Source organism: Pelodiscus sinensis, chromosome 1 (assembly GCF_049634645.1).
Source record: "Pelodiscus sinensis isolate JC-2024 chromosome 1, ASM4963464v1, whole genome shotgun sequence".
NCBI classification, from domain to species: domain Eukaryota; kingdom Metazoa; phylum Chordata; order Testudines; family Trionychidae; genus Pelodiscus; species Pelodiscus sinensis.
The window spans coordinates 210547919-210563209 of NC_134711.1; the positions used below are offsets into that span (position 1 = coordinate 210547919).

Below are 15291 nucleotides of genomic sequence, written 5' to 3' on the forward strand. Positions count from 1 at the left end.
TTCCAAGAAGGGCCATTTTCACTCCACATATTAGGAAATCTTTTAGCCTAATTTTTCAAGAGTGACAAGTGAAGCTGGCTGCCTCCATTTCTAGTGTCCTGTTTAAGGCCATTTAAAAGGCTATGATTTTCAGTGGCGGGGTGGGTAAACTGTGTCTGTGGTTACCCACAATCACTCATCGCTTTTAAAAAATTATGCATGTGAGAGCTAATGCAAACAAAGTTCTGCTCTCAAAACCCACTAATATAAAACTAGAAGCCTCTTGGTTCAAGTTCAGCTTTTAGTAGCCTTCAGGAAAAATGGCGATTTCTGAACTAAGACACAGGTAAGTCGTCCATCTGTTTTTTCCTCTCTTAGATAAGCATGTGGAATTTATGCTAAACAATGCAAGCTTTGTACCAGCCTGATGAATGCAGGTATGACTAGCTCAACACACCCATAATCTGAGACAAATAGAATGAACTGCTTGATTGTTTAAGTGACCTGGGAACAGAATGATTTGGATATCAAGTGGCATGTAAACCTTCTTACAAAGCTGTGACCAGCAAAGCTTTTTAAAAAGTCCTTTTCTGTGGGGGTGGGTGAAACAAGATGGCAAGGGAATCTCCTTGCTGCCTATAAAGTATGAGAGCTGCATCCCACCAGAGTTTCTTTTCTGCCTTCTCTCTGGGCGCTGTCAGCATAGACAGACATGATAAATTGCCCCTTCGGATCCTCCATGACCCTAAACATTAACACACACTCCATCTTGAACTGCATTTTCAAATGGTCAGACACATTTTTGCCATTTTGGTGTGCCTGTTTGTAGGGATTGGGATTGGGAGCATGTGACTGGATAGGATTTCCAGGGGGTAGCCGAGTTAGTCTGTACAGGTAAACAGAAAAAACAACAAATAGTCTGGTAGCTCTTTATAGATTAACAAAACATGTAGATGGTGTCGTGTGCTTTTGTGGGCACAGCCCACTACTTCAGATGACTGGAGTGCTGGATGTCTAGGACCAAAATAAATAGGGAGGACTGTGGCTACGTGGGTGCAGATTATATCCTTATTGTGGTCGGCAGGCATAGATCGAACTCACTTTTTTTCCTGTTCAGGGAAATGAAGTGATTTCATTTCTCTCCCCTTGCAAATTAAGGGTCCATGTTCAGGCTCAGAATGCTCAGAGGGAAAGCGCTGATTGAGTAGGAAGAGGACATAATCATAGAATACTAGGACTGGAAGGGACATCGAGAGATCATCAAGTCCAGTCCCCTGCCCTCATGGCAGGACCCAGTACTGCTTAGACCAGCGGTTTTCAAACTTTTTGGGCTCCAGAGCCCTTTACAGGCATAAAAATTTATGCAGAGCCTCAGTGGTCCACTGATTGTATGTGTTGTACCTATCCATGTTTCTAGTTTGCCAACCTTGTGGAGCTCCTGGAGATGTCTTGCGAAGCCCTGGGGCTCCATGGAGCACAGTTTGAGAAACACTGACTTAGACCAGCCTTGATAAGACATTTATCTAACCTTCTCTTAAATATCTCCAGAGATGGCAAATTCCACAACCTCTCTAGGCAACTTATTCCAGTGTTTAACCACCCTGATAAGTTAGGAACCTTTTCCTAATGTCCAACCTAAACCTCCCTTACTGCAGTTTAAGCCCATTGCTTCTTATTCTATCCTCAGAGGCCAAGAAGAACAATTTTTCTCCCTCCTCCTTGTGACACCCTTTTAGATATCTGAAAACTGCTATCATGTCCCCTGTCAATCTCTTCTTTTTCAAACTAAACAAGCCCAATTCTTTCAGTCTTCCTTCATAGCTCATGTTCTCTAGACCTTTAATCATTCTTGTTGCTCTTCTCTGGACCTTCTCCAATTTCTCCACATCTTTCTTGAAATGTGGTGCCCAGAACTGGATACAATACTCCAACTGAGGCCTAATCAGTGCAGAGTAGAGCAGAAGAATGACTTCTCATGTCTTGCTCACAACACACTTGTTAATGCATCCTAGAATCATGTTTGCTTTTTTTGCAACAAGGTCACACTATTGACTCTCATTTAGCTTGTAGTCCACTATAACCCCTAGATTTCTTTCTGCTGTACTCCTTTCTAGACAGTCGCTTCCCATTCTGTATGTGCGAAACTGATTGTTCCTTTGCATTTGTCCTTCTTAAACTTCATCCTGTTTATCTCAGATCGTTTCTCCAATTTGTCCTGATGATTTTGAATTATGACCCTGTCCTCGAAAGCAGTTGCAACCCCTCCCAGCTTGGTATCATCTGCAAACTTAATAAGCGTACTCTCTATGCCAATATTTAAATTGTTGATGAAGATATTGAACAGAATTGGTCCCCAAACAGATCCCTGCGGAACCCCACTTGCTATACCTTTACAGCAGGATTGTGAACCATTTATGATTACTCTCTGAGAACGGTTATCAAGCCAGTTATGCACCCACCTTATAGTAGCCTCATCTAAGTTGTATTTGCCTAGCTCATTGATAAGAATTTCATGCGAGACGGTATCAAATGCCTTACTAAAGTCTAGGTATACCACGTTCACCGCTTCTCCCTTATCCATAAGACTCATTATTCTAACAAAGAAAGCTCTCACATTGGTTTGACATGATTTGTTCTTTACAAATCCATGCTGGCTGTTCCCTATCACCTTAATGGTCAGAAAAGAAAGAGAGGACATGGGTGAAGATTTACAAGCAGACATTTTTTTCAATATAATAAACTAAATAAATCCTTAGCTGTTTCTACTTCCCCCCCTTCTTTCAATACGAATGATTTTCCATAGTGAAAGATACTTATTCCCTCTTCATAAATGTTAAAACATTAATTTACACTTGGGAGAGCCAAACTGGAATTATATTAAAGTTCCCCAGAATACAGGAAACTCCCAAGATGCGACTGCCCGAGTTGCGACCCCCCACACTTACAACCAATACTATAAGTGCAAAAGGGGCTGAAAAACCCATGACTTATATGTCCTTGGCCTGCATTTATGACAGCGCAAGATGCCTATCATAAATGAGGATTTGAGTTATGACCCCCTGACTTGCGACGCTTCCCCAGGAACATAGAAATCATCTAAATCAATGGTGGGCAGCCTGCGACCCTTGGGCTATAGGCAGCGTTCTGAGTGTGGCCCATGAAACATTTTGTTTACTGTTGTCCATGCACAGGATTGCCAGATTCCACTGGCTTCCATCCGAGTAGTTTATTTCCTACCAGTATTACTAAACTGACACACATGTAAAGCAAGGGCACATGAAGTGAGATGGGTGCTGATTACACACAGTGTTGACTGTGAGAGCCGTGTGCTCCCTCCGTAGCCAAAGTGCTGCTACAGTTCAATTGACATAGCCTCCAAATTCTAGGGACACATGCATTTAGCAAAACTACCCTGTCCTGGGAGACCATCTTGCTTATAACAATCTTGCAGCCCCCTGAGATGAAGGAGGGCCACTCATGTGGTCCACTCATTAACACTGCCCATCGCTGATATAAATCCATCTTCTTGCCAATGCATAATTACCCCCACAGCATGTTTTCACAAGTTCTGAGTGTGACTTTGTTCCTCTAATGCACCAGAGACATATTTAGGGCTAATAAAGCATCCTCTCTCTTGCCTTAGAGCTATAATAATTTATTTACAAGTCATCACTATTTCCTCTTTTATACCCTAGTCTTTGACTAGAAGTAAAGCTAAGCAATAGAAATAAAGTAGCCGAGAGCTGGAAATAATCCATTAGTCCATCTAACTTAGCTCTGTGCCTATGAAGGACTGTTTTCAAAATACATACTGTATAGTGATTTGTCTAGTCTGATTTTTATTGTCTCAGATAACAAGAGCACCACCATTTCCCGGCAGTCTAACAGAATTCACTGCTAAGTTGAATGGGAGAAAATACCCTGGTTAATTTATTGATCTACTTATTTCATCCCATTACTCCTGCTTATGCACACTCAGACTACCTCAGTATTCTCACTGATGTTTATACTATTCACATTCTTAAAAGATGAAACTGGTTCCATTTGGTAGTTTACTTTTGGGCAAAGTGAACTTTTGCAAAGGAAGGGTGAAGTCATGACTCCAATGAGGTCAACAGGACCAGGATTTCACTGTAAACTTTTTAATCGTGTCTCTCACGCCCAACTGCACCCCTTTTGGTGGATATGTGTTTGCACATTAATTACTCAAGGGTTAGCCATGTCAACTGAACATCTTTCCATACCAAAATATAGAGTGTTTTTTCCTCTTTTTATATAATTTGTACAAAACATAAGTAGCAAGACAAACTGAATCTATTGTCGCTTTTTATTTCAACATAGCACCCCGTTCGTATCATATACATTTTCCAAAACTGGATGTGCATAGTACAGAATACTATATATCTTGCAAACCACCACACACACATTTCTGCAGCTGTGAAAACAAATATTCTGGAATATGGGTATCAACTACATTGTATAAGTAAATGTACACATATATATATTCCTGGAGAGGAATTTATCTTTTAAATTTTAGATTATCAGCAATAAGTTACCCAGTTCCAGATTTATATCAAATGGTCAATAGCAAACAAAGATGACAAACAGCAAAAATGTAGTACACAGTTTCATGAAGACAATTGAATAAAGGAAACCTTCAAAATATATAGTTCTTCTCAAATTCATAATATTTGGGATAGTCATGATTTGAAAAAATAAGTTTTCACTCTAGTTGCTCAAATAGCTGGGTTCATTATCCCTCTTTCCTATCTTGACTTTTATCACACCAACTACTTCTTGTCAATTAAGGTGTCTGTGTGCTAAAGGCTAAAGGACTGGCAGTGCTGGAGAAGTAACGCTCCTCCCTTACACACTGGAAACTTTCACAAACTGTCTGTGTCATGATCTGGGAATTAAACTTGTCAGAAGCACCTTCTACAACAGGGAGAGATAATTTCCATATTAAGGTTATCCAGAAGCTACTTGTGAAGAGTTCCAAATCAGAACCACCTAATAGGATTAGTTTTGTAATTGCAAACAATTGTTATCCAGTGTTGTTAGGGCTGAAGTAGGGTTTGAGATATTGCTAATTTTAGGCTAGGTACCACCTCAATAAAATTGTCAACCATGCTTGTATGGACAAGTGCAATATATGAAATGACAAGATATGCTTTGAGACTCTTGAGTACAATAGAAAGCTTGAAATATTTAGAAGAAAGCTGAAAAAGTTCCTCTTACTGAAGTGACTGAAGTGTTCACTGCATTAAAACCATCTCCCATCCTGTACAACTGTGCTTGGAAATAATGTTTCAAGTGAAAACTGACATTTCTGAACTCAACAGGGCTGAACTTGCTAATGATTGATGTTTTTAATCCAACAATATGGGAGCCACATGAAAAGATGATATATATACATTTTCATGGTATCCTAAAACAGGAGAATGTTAATCTTTAATATTTCAACAATGGTCTGTGTTTGTATAGTTTGTCTTTAAACATATCCCCATAACTTGTTCATTGTGTCTGATGTTCTGTATTTAGAATGGAAATAAACTGGCCTGATTTCCAAACAATTCCTAGCATTTAACTCCCATTGACTTCAACAGGATTTGTAGATGTTGAGCACGTTTGAAAATCAGACCATTACAAGTGCTTAATTTTACACACCCATGATTGCCAAGTTTAGCTTAAGGCTAAAACTTAGAAATTGCCTGTGTGATATAGGAACCAAAGTCACATTTTCAAGAGTAGGAAGCTCAGGAGTCTAGATCTTTTGACATTTTTCCCTTGTGTCTCACTGAAAGTTAATGGGGACTTAGGCTTTGAAAGAACTAGGTCACTTTTGAAAATAGGACTTAGCACACTTTTGAAAATGTTAGCCCTGATTTTTGAAGGGGCTGAGCAGTAGTAACTCTCATTACAATTCCTCCTCCCCCCTCCCGCCCCAAAATAACAGAAGGAGGTTTGACATCTTCAAAAACAAAACAAAACAAAAAAAAACCCTAGAAAGATGTTTCAGGCTAATATGGATAGTGCTGCCCAACTCTGTCCTTTAAAATTGTAATTTTGTTAAGTAAAAACCAACAAAACAAGAATTAATAAAAATTAACTCATAAAAATCAAACCATTCAATTTTGTAAATGAAAAGAATGATTTGCATATGCAGTGCTGGTCGCAGGATATGAGAGAGACATGGGGGATGAGGAAATACCTTTTATTGGAACAACTTCTGCTGGCGAGAGAGATCAGCTTTTGGGCTACAAAACTTGTTCTCTCCCCACAGAAGGAGGTCCAATTTATTTTATTTCGCATGGGCATAGTTGTCTAGATAAGCGATGGTTTGTCCAGTGGCATGATGCAATTCTAAAAGATATTACCACACCCTTCACTTAGTTACAATCCATAGTCACCACTCTGATTCTAACTGCAGAGCATTAACACAGAAGTCAGAAATTCAAAAATTCATGAACAGTGGTTAGCTAGCTAAGGAATAACATTAACCAACTTTCAGTTAGCACAGTTTTACAAATGTGAAGATTTCCCTCCCCCCATTGGAATAATGTTTTATAAATTTCGAATCCATATAAACTTCAGTCAAGGGAGTCTGTTCCGTCACCAAGTCAACTTTAAACATTTACATTGATGTCATTCTTGTTTGACATGTTGATGAAACTTCTGGCTGCCCTGCTATTCCACTACAGCTTTTTCACATTTATTCATTTCACACCATATCCTGACAGGAGACTGGGTAGTTATTTCTAACCCACCCTTAGGGAACATTCCAAAACTGGATGGATAAAGCATCACAAATAATAGAGGAAAATATGTATGCAGAACGTTTGCAAACTTAATGCAGATGGTTAGTTTACATCACTGAGAAAAGACTATAATGCATCACTTGTGGGGTTGTGAGAGGGGAAGGAAAGAAAGAGGACAGTATGCATGCTATGTTTTTATCAATGAGGCATATGTCAAAGGGAAGAGGCTGATTTCATTTCTTCTAAAACTATGCATTATAAGAGTTTTGGCCCCAAAACTAAAAGGTTCATTAGAAAGCTTTCATTTTCAGAAAGTCTCAGAGGACTTAATCCAATGTTCACTGAAGTCAATGGAAAGATGTCCATCAATTTCAATTGGCCCCAGATCAGACCCAGACAGAGGACTATTAACTTTGACTTTCCCTTTCGCAAAAGGAAAGATCCTAGGTGTCTCTCCTGTAAGGAGCATCTCCTGCACAGTATTAAGGCCACTCAATGGACAGCCGCTTGTAGGATCCATGTCTTTGCATCATAGCCAGTTAGAAATGCTACCTAGAGCATATACATACATTTATTTTATTTGGAAATCAAACATCTAGTTCAGATTCTTTACAAATGCAATAGCTAGTGAAACAGGAATATAGACCAATGCAAACAAATATGAAAAAAAAACTGATGTCTCCAAAGACAAGCAGAACATACGCTTAACAAGTACACATTAATTACGTACAGAAAAGTGTGTCCATTTCTAATTTTCCCTGCAGATATAGCTTAAAAACAAGTTTTAAAAATGTCTAAAATCAGCAAGCTTCAATGGTTTTTAGTTCTCAACACTGCATTTTCACGTGATTTTTAACTTATAACACACAAACCCTGTAATATTTGACATAAATGATGAATAATCATAAATGGTGCTAAAGAGACAATTAAGTGACATGATTGTGAATATAGACCATCCGTACAATTATTTTTATTCTTTTGTGTCTTAAAACTACAGTCACTATCTCCTGGTATAAACCTATGTGAAATCGGAAACATCCAAGAAACAGCGTTAGAATAGGGATTTTACATATAAAGAAGAATTCCGAATGCCTGTAACTTATAATAATTGATTTTCAAGAAAGTACACACATCAGGAATTCTTTAAATAAATACACTTTTAAAACTATTAACAATTTCAGATTTAGACTACAATTAATTTTGGTAGTTAACTGCATTTTGTAATATCCTGAAGAACAAGTAGGAAATAGCTTTCATTTCTTAGATATAACCTATGGTTTGACATTTATCTCCTCTACCTCTTCATCTGCAAGGGAAAATGTGCAAGGTGGTGTGCAAAGAAACCCAATGTAGATTCCACTTTTTCCAGTGCCTCTGCCTCAGTGAAAACTATACACAGATTTGCTGTGCTAATACAGTCAAAAATTGTTGGCACGTGTGTCCATTTATCGCCATTAAATAATGTACTGAAGGTCACAAGACAGTTACAGGACGAAGCTGTTCCAACTGCATCTCCAATGCAATTCGTTCTTTGTGAACTTCCTGGATTACAGAAAAAAAAAGGAATGCTTTAACTTTTTGTTGCACGCACACATACAATGCTGCATTATTAAAGAGTAGTTCAGTAACAGCTGGCATCTACAACAGATCTCAAGCTCGTACAACTTATACTCTGCTTTATTTGTACGGTGCTTTGAAAGTATATTGGACAATCCGCCCTCACAACAACCTACTGAGATTAATAGAATCATTCTTTTTTTATAGATGGGGAAACTGGAGCACAGAGTGATTAGTGAGTTCACCATAAAGAGATTTCATTGTAGTACTTGTATGAGGTGAACTGGAAAATACTATTTATTTTGTTTATAATTTTTACACGGCAATTATTTTTAATAATATAAAGTGAGCGAGCACTGTACACTTAGCATCCTGTTGTAACTGAAATCAATATATTTTGAAATGTAGAAAAACATCCAAAATATTTAATAATTTTCAATTGGTATTCTATTGCCTAACAGTGTTATGAAAACTGTGATGAATTATTTGAATTATGATTTTTTTTTAGTTAATCATGCGACTTAATTGTGATTAATCAAAAGTACTGGCCGGGAGAGTCTGCCTTGCACTACTTCTGAGAAATCCTTCTGGACAATTTGGGAATAATGGTAATGGTAAATTCTTACATGGAACCGTACTTCAGTTCTGCTCTAAGGAAAGTGGTTGAGTGACTGGAATGGGATGTGATTGCTACAGAATGGGGATTTTTCATGCAGACTCTGACAGATGCAGAGGAACACTAAAGGAAGGAAAGAAAGTCAAGGCAGGCAAACGCAGTGGCAATCCACTGTGCTATTAGGTAAGACATCATGTTTCAGTTTCTGGTCATACAGTCTCACCTTTAGAGATGGAAATGCTGCAGAAAGTAGCATTTTCAACCTCTTAGGGAAAAGCAACAGCAGATTACGCTGACAGACTAGCAAGCAACATTGATGGTCTCTGAAAGGATCTCAGGCTACACTACAAGAGCATCCACACTACAAGCGAGTTTTTGCACAAGTAAAAGTACAGCAGTTTGTCAAAAGACTGGGCTTTTTGCACAAGAGTTATTACTCTTTCTATAAGGAATAAGCCTTTTTGCGCAAGAGCTCTTGCGCAAAAAGGCGTGTGTGGACGGACACCAGGGGTTTCCTGGGCAAGAAACCCCTATCGCAAAAAGCACACGTACTCTGATGACCATTCTGTGAATGGCCATCAGAGATTACTTGCGTAAGAGTGTCCATGGCAGTGTGGACACTCTCTTGTACAAAAACACATTTCTTACACAAACGCACATGGCAGTGTGGATGTGCTCTTGTGCAAGAACTTTTTGGGGACGATCTCTTCCCCAAAAAGTTCTTGCACAAGAAGCCTGAAGAATAGACATAGCCTCGGTTCAGACCTTCTTACGTAAAAGTACGATAATCTATATAAGTGACATGAAGCTCCAGTAGAAGGAGTTTATTGACTTTGTTTGGAAAATTAAAAAGAATAGAATTTATTTTTATCAGGAAGTTACCAATTTAAAAGCTCTCAAATAAAGCTCTCAAATACCTTGCAAGGGACAGTGTCATGAAGTCACTCTTAGAGGCTCATCTAAGGCAAGTAGACTTTGTATAATGAAGGACCGAATGTAAGAAGCTAAATAACAACCGATCAGACAAAGAAAGCTATGTCTGAGCTCCTCTCATGCATGAAGAGAAGGCATTAAATGCTCTACCAGCATTCAAAATACAAGAATTATCTTTTAAACTCAATTCAATCGACAACACAGACCTTTGCACTTAGGTTACACGTTTTCTTAAATAGACTACTCAGCCCTAAAGTTACAGCATAGCTTCAAAAAAAGAGTCTGGAAACAAAGCAGTAGATTTCATCTATATAGAGGCACTAGATCCTTAGCCAATGGCAAAAATATCTGATAGCATCAAGCCTTGTAGTTGTGATAGTCTGTGTGTCCCTTACCTTCAGTTGCTGCTGGAGTTCGCTGTTCAACCTGGCTAGCACTGCATTGGCTTCTTTGTTTTTACGAATTGCAGTCTGAATAGCCTTCTTCTGCTTGGAAGACTGTCTGCTGGAGAGTTAAATACAAAACATTTCAATGAAAAGAGCCTCAACAGTGACTGTCCCCAGGAGGCCAGACATCCACTTTATGTACATGTGTACAAAACCTTGATCAAAAGAAAAAGATACACTTTCCCCAGAAAATGTTGCGTACATGTAAGTGAGAGGACTCAATCAGATGGCTATTCAAAAGCAAAATGGTATCATTTGTTAATCTGAACCATAGACTTATTTTAGGCCCTTTTCAACTATTTTATTGTCAATGTACTTGTATGTGCTGCAATATTCTTGCTATTATTTTTTTCAAACACTTCATAGGTTTTAAAATGTCAACTAATGTCTAATGGAAATCATACAGAACATTCTATTCAGAAACAATTTTACTTAGCTTCAGTATCTTTTTATTATTAAGGACAGCCGCATGAAAATAAAATCTTTGTTTTTTCTAGAATGTAACTGCTTCTGCTCCTTTTCTATACTTGAAATACTAAGCTTCCACTTTCAAACCTGTCATTTCCACCACAACTGATTGTGATGTCACACACAATGAGACTGCAGATTGATGAATTATGAACCTTATTTGTCTGTCCATGACTCTTAAAGAAACTAAGATTTGTTTAAATACAAATCTTGTTAGTGATAAAAAAAACACAGAAAGGGACATATGATAAATATAGGTTAGATAAGCATAACTGTTGCACATGAGGTGTCAGCAGCTTTTAAATGACATCATAAGCTAAGACAGATACATATCTAAACAGAACACATAGCGGCAAGTCTTTAGGAAAAGCCCAAGTTAACTCTTTCACTAAACAGAGTGAACAACAGTGATCTTTGAAAAAGAATCTCTGCATTTTTCTTAAAATTGTTTGGCCCTTTTGCTATTATTTTTCACCTTTCCATCAATTTGTTTATCTACAGTTTGTCCCCTAACCATTTTTATAATAAAATAAAATAAATCAAAGTGTACATGTATCTCTACATGGCCACAAACCTTTTAGAGACAGTTTAAGTATGTGCATCATAGAGAGAGGATTAGAGATGTTAGTAGGTGTTGCAGTTTTCCTTGGGCCTCCTACAAAGCTGGGTCTCCAAAAGCAGAAGAGCCCTATTTTTTATTTTAATCTTCCAAGTCAAGTAGCACAGATTCAGACTCTCGGTGAAGAGCTTCATTGTAAAGTATTGTGAAGCACCGACTGGATGACTCAGCTGACCTGATTTTGGCTCAGATTGCCTGGTCCCAAAACATAGAATCAGAGGGTTAGAAAGGACCTCAAGAGTCATCTAGTCTAACCCCCTGCCAAGATGCAGGATTTGTTGTGTCTAACCATTCAGTACAGGTGGCTATCCAACCTCTTTCTGAAAACCTCCAGTAAAGGAACTTCCACAACCTCCCTAGCCAGTCTGTTGATGAAATACAGAGGATTAGGGCTAAGCTCAGCCCTGTTTTTTGCATACAACTTCATTTGAAAGAGATGTGCAAACCCCAAGAAAGAGTCAACTGCACTCACCTCGAATAGGAATCCTGGGATAAAATAAATTTGACTCAACACCGCTCTTTTCACACCCCATCACTTGTGCCTGTTTTACTGTTGGACTTATTGAAATCATAAAACTCTTTAGTCTTGGTGACTTCAATATCTATGCTTTCAATATGCATGCTGGCAACAGCTGCAACATAGTGACTCTAGATCTCATAGATATCATGGCAATCGTAAGATTATCCCAGGTGGTTTATAGCTTAACTCTTATGGGCATTATACTCTTCTCTTTGGGATGGATCCAGAAATGAGTATTAAACATGTAGGCTGTGTCTAGACTGCATCCCTTTTCCGTAAAAGGGATGCAAATTAGACACATCGCAATTGCAAATGAAGCGGGGATTTAAATCCCCCCCACTTCATTTGCATAAACATGGCTGCCGCTTTTTTCCGGCTCGGGGCTTTGCCGGAACAAAGCGCCAGTCTAGACGGGGATCTTTCGGAAAATAAAGCCTTTTCTGAAAGATCCCTTATTCCTTTTTTTAAGAGGAATAAGGGATCTTTCGGAAAAGGCTTTATTTTCTGAAAGATCCACGTCTAGACTGGCACTTTTTGCCGGCAAAGCTCCGAGCCGGAAAAAAGCAGCAGCCATGTTTATGCAAATGAAGTCGGGGGGATTTAAATCCCCGCTTCATTTGCAATTGCGATGTGTCTAATTTGCATCCCTTTTGCGGAAAAGGGATGCAGTCTAGACACAAGCATATTGTAATCATGCTCTGATCCACATCTCCCCTAGGCCAAGGGCAAAGCCCTTCTAAAGACTCCTGTCAACTTGGTAGATCTGTTTCTATAGTTCATTATCTTGAAACTGTTGGCTCCTATGGGGCTCCAGAATAAATTTGGGAAATATTGCTTTTCAGTGTTTGGGCCTCTCTTTGCTGGATTGGAAGATGACAACTATCTATTGCTCAACATCAGCGAAGACACACAGCAAGAGTATCATTGTCGTATGCTTGGAACTGAACAGAAGTGCTTAGTATAATCAGTTGTACCAGAGAATTTTTTGCACTTCTACACTATGGCTGAAGTGATAGTTAAATAATGTTGCTGGCCTCAGCTACAGCATTTGCAAACACCTGACCAGTGGGGGCTGGTCAGTGTTCTGAAAGCCTGTGTAACTGAGATTGTGTTTGAAGTTTAGTTCCTTGCTGTGGAGAACTGCCCATCTTATTTCAATGACAAAACTGAAGGGATTTGGAGTCATCTCCCCCATCCTCATCTCCTGATTGGTTAACAAGCTACAACTGTCAAAATACGTGAGCACAACTTAAGCAACAGCAGGCAGGCTTCAAACACCTGCTAGTACGGTTATCACAAGATCCCTGCCACCTTATTACATGGGCTAGTTGAGTGGTAGGTTTTATGATGTGGGCACATATTTGCCGACTCAATTCATCAAATGCATTTCAAATAGGCCACTGTTCAGCTATCAGATGTTAACAATTTTTGATCACTACAGCTGGCCTGCATTTGAACTGAACAATTCAAATCTGTATATCATTACCAATGCCCTATGTCAATCAATCATTAAATATGGGAATGAGGAAAAAAACAACCCAATCAATTTTGATGCAACGTGGTGTAGTTTTTTAGGTGTGTGTTTTACTTTTGAGCTGGAAGATGGGGTTTGATGGCAGACAAGGAAGAGGTCACGCTGATCGTGGGAGTGAGCTCCTGGGTTTCCAACATCTGATTTTCGGAGCGGAATTTCCTACGGATTGGTTTGGAGGGTGGCTGAGTAAGCAGTATCTCCTTTGGAGAAAAAAAACCAACCAAAGATTAAGTTAGTCCTTACATAAGTCAGAATCCAAAGACATGCTAAAATGATGACTTAAGGAAAGAAAAGGCTATGATGAGGGAATGTTTTTGGACAAAAATTGCTGAAGTATGGCCTCAGCTTTGTGCTGTCTCAGTTTTAACTAAATTCAGTAATATTAGATTAGTATTAAAACAACATACTGTGGTTTTTAAAAAGCAGACTATCTATTTGAGAGAGTTTGTCTTTTTGTTTGTCTGTTTTCCCAAGAACTCCTCCTAAACGGTAAGAGCTAGGACCACCACATTTGATGTGCAGCTTCCTCTTATCATAAGTTAAACCAAGGTCAGGGTTTGGTTGTACCAGGAAAATGGGAAGTGCCCAGAATGGGATTGCTTTCCAGAAAACCATACAGAAGAGAGACAGAATCACCAGGAAGGTGAAAGGGGCTGGCTGGGGGTATTGTCCCCCCATCCAGGACTGCCCCACACCTGAGCCTCCCAACCCCCAAGTATCCTGTAGAGAAGGCAGGAGGGCTGAAGCAACACTCCCCTCCTCCCCCGATTCATATGAGAACATTGCTGGCTGTTCCCCTTTGCCAGGGATGAGGGGAAAGTGCACTGTTTGCTCCATTCCTCACTCTAGCTGGGGAGCACAGGGAGCAGATGAACCTGGACCTGCCACCACCAGGGGATGTGCGCCTGTCCCTCAGCTATGTCTGCTCCAGCAGCCATGGAAAGGCACTTCTCACCTTGCCCCATAGTACAGCTGAGATGCAGGGTGTGAGAGGGACCGACTTGCACAAGGTCACACAAGAATTGAACCCAGATCTCCTGTGTTTGAGGCATTTGCCTGGGACACAAGTCAGGCTTCCTGCAGCCTATGATGTTTGTCCCAGAAATACCTTCTCTTAGGGTATGTCTACACTACCCCGCTATTTCGAACTAGCGGGGTAATGTAGGCATACCACAATTGCAAATGAAGCCCGGGATTTGAATTTCCCGGGCTTCATTTGCATAAGCCGGGCGCCGCCATTTTTAAATCCCGGCTGGTTCGAACCCCGTGCCGCGCGGCTACACGCGGCACGAACTAGGTCGTTCGAACTAGGCTTCCTAGTTCGAACTACCGTTACTCCTCATTCCATGAGGAGTAACGGTAGTTCGAACTAGGAAGCCTAGTTCGAACGACCTAGTTCGTGCCGCGTGTAGCCGCGCGGCACGGGGTTCGAACCAGCCGGGATTTAAAAATGGCGGCGCCCGGCTTATGCAAATGAAGCCCGGGAAATTCAAATCCCGGGCTTCATTTGCAATTGCGGTATGCCTACATTACCCTCCTATTTCGAAATAGGAGGGTAGTGAAGACATACCCTTTTAGAGGCAGCTCAGGAACTGGGTTACAGAGACATATATGTAAACTATAACTGCAGAATGAGTGCATATAAGGGTAGTGATTTGTCATGGATAAGTACATGAAAAAACATGGTCTGGCTCTAGTAAAAAAGACAAAGGCATTAGCATTTAATGAACAATGCCAGAAGTGTTTTCATTAGTTTAATCAAAATAGTCCTTATTTCCCTTAACCCCAGGAAAGAAAGAAAACAAAACAAAGCTTGAAAACAACTGCAGTATCAGGCTGTCATAATAATAAATTATTATTA

General features: G+C 39.7%; 1 protein-coding gene and 1 long non-coding RNA gene across 8 annotated transcripts in view; one reads left to right on the forward strand and one right to left on the reverse strand.

Moving 5' to 3' along the window:
* LOC142823262 (uncharacterized) overlaps positions 1 to 15291 on the forward strand; it is a 121253-nt gene that overhangs the window by 101609 nt on the left and 4353 nt on the right. The window lies entirely within an intron of this gene.
* The window catches only part of REPS2 (RALBP1 associated Eps domain containing 2), a 143713-nt gene continuing 134170 nt past the window's right edge, over positions 5749 to 15291 (reverse strand). For 5 of the 7 annotated variants that reach the window (XM_006113356.4, XM_006113355.4, XM_006113358.4 and 2 more), the window contains 3 exons: positions 13485 to 13630; positions 10239 to 10347; positions 5749 to 8279 (listed from right to left, as the gene is read on the reverse strand). In XM_006113356.4, the coding sequence (XP_006113418.2) occupies positions 8211 to 8279; positions 10239 to 10347; positions 13485 to 13630 (324 nt within the window). In that variant the 3' untranslated portion in view covers positions 5749 to 8210. The remainder of the gene's footprint in view (positions 8280 to 10238; positions 10348 to 13484; positions 13631 to 15291) is intronic. The other 2 variants (XM_006113357.4, XM_014568624.3) reach the window with 1 other exon arrangement.